Genomic DNA, 7,428 nt, shown 5'->3' with positions numbered 1-7,428 from the left:
ATTGACTTTGGCTTTATTCTGTTATACAAAAAATAAAATGTATTTGTTGAAATTGAAATTAAATATAAACAATTAAATAAACAATAGTAAGAAAATAAAAATAAATATAAAAAATTACCACAAAAGCGGGTGCCTGAAAATGAGCGCAGAGCCACGCCCAACTATCCTCCCGCCCATCAAGCTCTTTCGGGCAACCCTCTTGAAGAGCGACTTGCGGATCATCGAACGCCTCAAAATGGTGGTGCAAGTCGCTCTTCCACTGCTTGTACCTCTCAGAGAAGAGTCTGTTGACGTACGCCAACGACTCTTCATCAAGGTCCTCCAAGTTGTAGTTCGTCTGCAATAAATTAATTACATACATTTAAATAATATAAATATAACGTTTGAAAGAAAAAGAATGAAAAGGCCTACATACCGACAACTGGCCGCGAACCTCAGTCTTGGTCTCGTCAGGCATCACCTTCCAAGACTTCCATTGCATCGGGCAATAGCTCCGAATGACATGACCAATGTCGTGGGCTAAGGAGCTATGCAACTCCGCTGTCGGTGCAGCCCGATGTTCGCTCGTCGTATCCGATATTGATACGACTGTTGGTCACCTGGGTGACCTTCGCCGTCTTCAACTGCCGACACGGCCCTCGGGTGTTCTTCTTGGCTACAAGAAAGAGGACATGAATGTTAAATAAATAACAAATTTAACAATCAAATACACACACACACACACACACACACAAAACAACAAGAAATAAAAAATAAGATTAACTGGAGAAAAAGGAAAGCTATACCTGGCTGTGACCCCGACGCATCAGTGGATGTGGTGTCGGTGGTGCTGGCGGGCCGATGACGCCGCCTAGGGCTAACAGGCTGCGCCACTGATGACGCGGATGAGGCAGGCGCCTGGGACCCCGCAGGTCCAACTGCCAAGTGGTCCATCAGTGCTGGTAGGGATGGCAATAATACCCGTCGGGTCGGGTCCCCGGCCCTAACGGGGGGAGTTTTCGGGGGGAAATCGGGGCCGGGTACGGGGATCCCCGAATTTGCAAAATCCCCAACCGGGGATGGGCTGGGGATGGGATTGTCATCCCCATCCCCGAACCCGGCCCGATAAGTAATATATTTATTTATAATTAATATATATATATATATATTAATATAATATAATAAACAAAATTAACCTAGAGAGTCGCTATCTGTCTGTCGCTCCTTATTCCTTCCTCCTACACGGCTGCTATCTTCTCAAATTCTATGAGCAAGTACTCCACATCAAGTTTACTGTCAGCAATAAGGTTCTCTCTCTTTGACAATTTTTATATTGTTTACTATATTGTCTATAAGCAATTAACACCACAAAAGCTGTTTTGATTTGATAATTTTATATTGTTTTACAGCTTTAACACCACAAAAGTTGTTTTGATTTGATAATTTTATATTGTTTTAGTTTATATTCTTTAGATTTTTTGCGGGCCAAACTCTCTGTGAATAAGTCAGGAATACTAGAGTTTATATATCCTAGAGATATATCTTCTTCTGGAAGAATCAAAGCCAAGATCGTCAAACTGTTGAGGCCTTTCTCATGAACTATAAGCCACTTCAAGTTATAAGGTATAAGCTATTTGGAGGTCCAGAAAGCGACCAACTCCTTCAAAGAAAAAATAGGACAAGGGGGTTACGGTAGTGTGTACAAAGGCAAATCAAATGACGGTTGTGTTGTAGCGGTGAAGGGGTTTAGGACAATAGACAATAGTTGAAACAAAGTGATTGTTGTTTCGACTGCAAGGCCTATGCATGTTTTGATTTGATAAAAGCTATTCTTTGTCTGATATGCATGCTTTGTTCTAATAAAAGCTATACCTTTTTTTTTATATGCATTCTTTATTCTTTCCCTTTTGAGAATATATTTTTTGTCATGACTAATTCTTTTCTTGTTGTTTGATATTTTACCTTCCAATTGATGTATCAGTCTTTATAATTTTTTATTTTTTTTTTCCTAGATGAGTGACGACAATGAAGAGACTCAAGTTCCTGAAACCCAAATTGAGAAGGATAACAACCCTACACCAAATGAAAATGATAGCAATCCTGCAGTAACTGAAAATAACGACACAGAAGCCACAATTTCAACTCAAGCTGCTATGAATAAAAGGAAAGGTAGATCTCCTGCTTGGGAACATTTTGAAAAGAAAGAAATTCGAGGTCAAATAAAAGCTGTGTGCATTCATTGTAAGAATATCTTAGGCGCAAGTAGCAAGAATGGGACTAGACATTTACTTGATCATGTAAAGTCTTGTCTTCATAAAAGACAAAGAACCATAGATCAATCAATGTTGAATCCTACAAAGTTGAGTGATGGGAGTGTCAAACTTGGCACTTATAATTTTGACCACGACCATGCCAGGAAGGCACTTGCAAATATGATTATTCTTCATGAGTATCCATTATCCATGGTTGATCATATTGGATTCAAGATGTATTCCAATGCTTTGCAACCATTATTTAAGGTGTGTTCTCGAAACACAATCAAGAAGGACATATTTAAGGTTTTTGAAGTTGAGAGGGAGAAAACAATGAAGTTGTTGGACACCAACAGAAGTAGAATTGCCATTACAACGGATATGTGGACATCGAATAATCAAAAGAGAGGATTCATGACTATCACATCACATTTCATTGATGATGCATGGAATTTACAAAGCCGACTAATAAGGTAAAAGTAATATACTTTTCTTATTTGAATTATTAATCGTATTGTGACTTATTTGGGTTTTACTATAGGTTTGTATATGTTCCATGTCCACACATGGCGGAGGTACTTGCTGATGCTTTATTGGAATGCATGTTCGAATGGAATCTTGACCGTAAGTTGTCTACCTTAACTGTAGATAATTGTTCTACAAATGATTCCATGATTGCGATAGTGTTAGATAAGATTTGCTCGAGTTCACTTATGTTAGATGGACGTTTATTCCACATGCGGTGTTGTGCTCATATTTTGAATTTGGTAGTGAGAGATGGCTTAGAGGTGATTAAAAAAAGTATTGAGAAAATTAGGTACAGTGTTGCATTTTGGCTAGGAACCCAAAAAAGAGAGGAGAAATTTCTTGAAGCGGCCAGGCAATTGAGAGTTCCAACCTCTAAAATGTTAGAACTTGATTGTAAGACTAGATGGAACTCTACATATTCCATGCTTAAGACTGCAATGATATACAAAGATGTTTTTCCTCGTTTGAAGCACCGTGAGCCATTGTACAAAGAAGTGCCTAGTGAAAGTGATTGGGCAAAGACAAAGGAGCTTGTTGATAAGTTGGCCATGTTTTATGATGTGACTGTTCTTTTTTCAGGGACCAAGTATCCTACTGCCAATCTTTACTTTAAGAATATTTGTGCTATTAGATTAGCAATTTATGATTGGCTTAGTTCTGAACAAGAAGAGGTGCAAGCAATGGCATTACATATGCAAACAAAGTTTGAGAAGTATTGGGATACAATGCATGGTTTGATGGGAGTTGCAAGTATTTTGGATCCAAGGTATAAGATGAAACAAATTGAATTTTTATGCTCTCTAATATATTCAAACAACGCAGCTCAAGAGATTAAGAAATATAAAGATATTCTCTATGACTTGGTCAAGGAGTATCAGTCAAGATCTCAACAAAGTCAACAGGTGCAATCTGAATCTTTGATTCCTACTTCGTCATCTAGACCATCTATGCCTAAACTTGATTTGGTAAAGCAATTAGATGTGTTTGTTTCTCACTCCACTACCCATGGACATGTTAAATCTGAGTTGGATCATTATCTAGAAGAGTCTCTTTTACCTAGGAATGATGATGATGATTTTGATATATTATGTTGGTGGAAATCAAATGGGATCAAATATCCTACTTTGCATGATATTGCTAGAGATATTTTGGCCATTCCTGTATCCACAGTTACTTCAGAGTCTTGCTTTAGTACTAGTGGAAGGATTATAAGCCCTCATCATAGCCGGCTTCATTCAAACACAGTAGAGGCATTGATGTGCGCTCGCGATTGGTTATGGAGTGAGATAAGAGGTATGGAAATATTTTTATGCTTATATTTTTCATATTAAGTAAAACATTTTATTGTTGTTTTCTAATAATTTTTTTTATTTATACTGTTAGCTTCAAGCCCTAATGAGAAGGAAGCTAGAAGAGTTACCGTTCAAGATGAAGAAGTTGATAATAATGAGGAAGAGGTAACATTCTTATATTTAATAGCTCTCTTTAATTTTTTAAATAGATTTTTCTTATATTGGCCAGTTTCTCATTTTCTTTTAAATAATTGTAATGTTTTATCTTATTATTAATTTTTTCTTTTGTAGGAGTCTACCATTGAAACAGAGAACATATCTTTGTTTTTTGATTAAAGCTATGAATGATGGAGCGTAGGAGAGTTCATTGAAATTGTGAAGTTTTATTTGATAACAGGATATTGTTAATATTTCTTTAGGATTGGTTTTCTAATTTAAGACTAGAAGGATTTATTGTGCTTACTGAAAAAGTTTCTAAATATTTGGATTGAGAAATTATTTTAACAAGAAATATCTTATTAAAAACCGGGGATTGGGGCGGGTATGGGAGACACTTCCCCGACGGGGACGGGGACGGGGATTCCCCGAAAAGCCTAAACCGGGGATTGGGGCAGGGACGGGGACGGGGATGGGGATGGTATTGCCATACCCGGCCCCTAACCGGCCCGTTGCCATCCCTAAGTGCTGGTGCAGTGGCAGCAGATGCTGGAGCAATGGCAGCAGATGTCGGCTGAGTCCGGGGCTCCGAACTCTCCGTGGTCGTCACTGCCCTACGACGTCTAATCAGGTCTGACATCTGCACAATTTCATTAATACACATACAAATTAATAAAATATACGAATATTTGAAAACACATACAATTTTATTCACATTATTGACCTAGGGTTTGCGAGTTCGGAGTATCCGGGACTCCGATCCACGATCCGTCGAATCGTAGACGATCCAAGAAATACAAGGTACACCATACGTGAGTTTGAGTTCGATCCAACGGTCCGAACATAACAACCCCAGAAATAACACAATAGGCAAAATCCATTCGAGACGCAAACGGTAACCAAATTCTAATCCGAAAACACCTATGCGCTCGTGACAACTACAGGATTGCACTAGGACCTAATTCAGGTTGCCACAGTAACCCATGCGCCGCCCCACGCGCCGGCAGCGCGCGGGTGTCCAAAGCCATACTAATCGCCGGAAAATGCTTAAAACTAAGGGGCAAGGTTCCTATCCTAGGTTCAAAACATCAATTGGAGCCACTTTTGTTCTCGGACATACCCCGAAAAATGGCCGGAAGTGGCCGGAATTGAAAATCAAAATCCGGCCGAAACTTAGGGTTTCAAATTAAGTGCCCTAGTGCAACAAATTCAGAAATCCTACCCAACCATCAGCTAAAGCATTAAAAATAGGATAGAAACCATACCTCAGGTGTCGGAATTGGTCGCCGGAGGAGGGAGAACACGGCGGAGCAGATTCGGTGAAAATCGAAGAAATCGCAGCGGCTGGCTCGACGGCGACGGCGGGGGAGCTCTGGGGTACCACCAAAGTCGCGGGCGCGGTCCAAATCCACCGGGGTAGGAGGCTGAGCTGACGGCGGGGAATAAAGTTTCAGCAATCTGGGGAAGAAGGAGGCCATTGCGTGGTTTTTGAAATTTTATTCGTTTTTGAGCGACAAAGCCAAGGTAACGTCGCGCAAGAAATTTTAAATGGCTATTGCGCGACGAAAAACATTTGAGTTCCGTCGCGCAAAGTCATTCATCCGCCAAAATTTGGTGAAAGGGTAGTTTTTGCACGACGCACAAACGTCCATTTCATCGCGCAATGTTGGCTTTCCGCCAAAATTTGGGATTTAGGGTTTAGCGGGCGAGATTGAATTCTTGCGCGACGCACATATCTATGTTTCGTCGCCCAATGTTGGCAGTCCGCCAAAATTTAGGATTTAGGGTTTAGCGGGCGAGATTGAATTCTTGCGCGACGCACTAACGCAATGTCGTCGCGCAATGTTGCGAATAGCCTGAATTTGGGTACTAGGGTTTAGCGGGAGAAATTGAAAACTTGCGCGACGCTTGACATTTCGTCGTCGCGCAATGTAATTTTTGCGCGACGTGATATCTGTCCAAAGAGAAAGGGCTGGCTGAGATTGCACGACGTATACGTCCCGCGTCGCGCAAGACCTCGCAAAAAAAATTCCGTTAAGTGTTCAAGGAGGAAGACAGTGGAATGTGAAAGTTCTGGCTGGTATGGCGCGACGAATTGAACCCACTTCGTCGCTCAAGACCTCGCAAAAAAAATTCCGCTAAGTGTTGAAGGAGGAAGACAGTGAAATGTGAAAGTTCTGGCTGGTATGGCGCGACGAATTGAAATCACTTCGTCGCGCAAGACCTCGCAAAAAAATTTCCGCTGAGTGTCCAAGGAGGAAGAGAGTGAAATGTGAAAGTTATTGCTGGTATGGCGCGACGACAAGTCTTGTATTCGTCGCGCAAAGCCGGCCTTGGCAGGCTTTGTGCGACCAAACACGTTTATTCGTCGCGCAAACCCTGTACCCTAAACCCTAAACCCTAAACCGCAGAAACCCTAAACCCGAAACTAGTTTTCATGATCCAACCGGCAAACTTGTTTTTTTACACTTCGAGATCGTATATGCCAAAAATCGAAAAAAACAAACGTTAAGAGATCGAGTAACAGGACGAAACTTGTCGACGGTTGTAAATGAAAAGTCATGATTTAACGGTTATTTTAGCTCTGATTTGTATAATTTTTTGCAGCTACTTTTCTTTACCCTATATGAATACAATTAGTGAATTTGATCTTCAATTTCAGATGTTTACACTAGGGTGATATGACATAATGTGATGTTATATTTAACGAACGTATAAGTAAACTATTTATTGTTTGTGAATATATGGTTGCTATGGCAAACGCATTCTACGAAAGTAGTTTCAGCAATCCAGCCGTCAAACTCGTTTATTTGTACTTCGGGATCTTAGACCCAAAAAATCGAAAAAATAAAACATTCAGAGATCAAGTAACGGGACAAAACTTTTGAACGGTTATAAATGAAAACTCATGATTTAACGATTATTTTAACTCCGATTTTGATGAATTTTTACACCTACACTCCATGACCCTATATGAATACAATACTCTAACTCGATCGTCAATTTCAAATATATATGTGTATATCTAATATATATTATAAAATAATATATATTTGCGCGACGGACATATTTTTTTCGTCGCGCAAACTTTCTCGCGTGACGGAAGACACTTTGTCGCGCAATTATTTAACTTCACGCGACTAGTGTATTTTGGGTCGCGCAAACTTTGCACAACGAGGTTTTATTCGTCGCGCAAACATAGCACGACGAGGTCCACTTCG

At 40.2% G+C, this 7,428-nt stretch overlaps 1 protein-coding gene across 1 annotated transcript; it reads left to right on the top strand.

Annotated features, from left to right (window-relative positions):
- Positions 1,992-4,387, top strand: LOC18793604 (zinc finger BED domain-containing protein RICESLEEPER 2). Its single transcript, XM_007224039.2, has 4 exons — positions 1,992-2,704; positions 2,773-4,052; positions 4,143-4,216; positions 4,343-4,387. The coding sequence occupies exons 1-4, from the start codon at positions 1,992-1,994 to the stop codon at positions 4,385-4,387; spliced, it is 2,112 nt and encodes a 703-aa protein (XP_007224101.2).

This window comes from Prunus persica, chromosome G1 (assembly GCF_000346465.2).
Source record: "Prunus persica cultivar Lovell chromosome G1, Prunus_persica_NCBIv2, whole genome shotgun sequence".
In the NCBI taxonomy this organism is placed as follows: domain Eukaryota; kingdom Viridiplantae; phylum Streptophyta; class Magnoliopsida; order Rosales; family Rosaceae; genus Prunus; species Prunus persica.
This window is presented reverse-complemented; position numbering and strand designations above follow the sequence as displayed.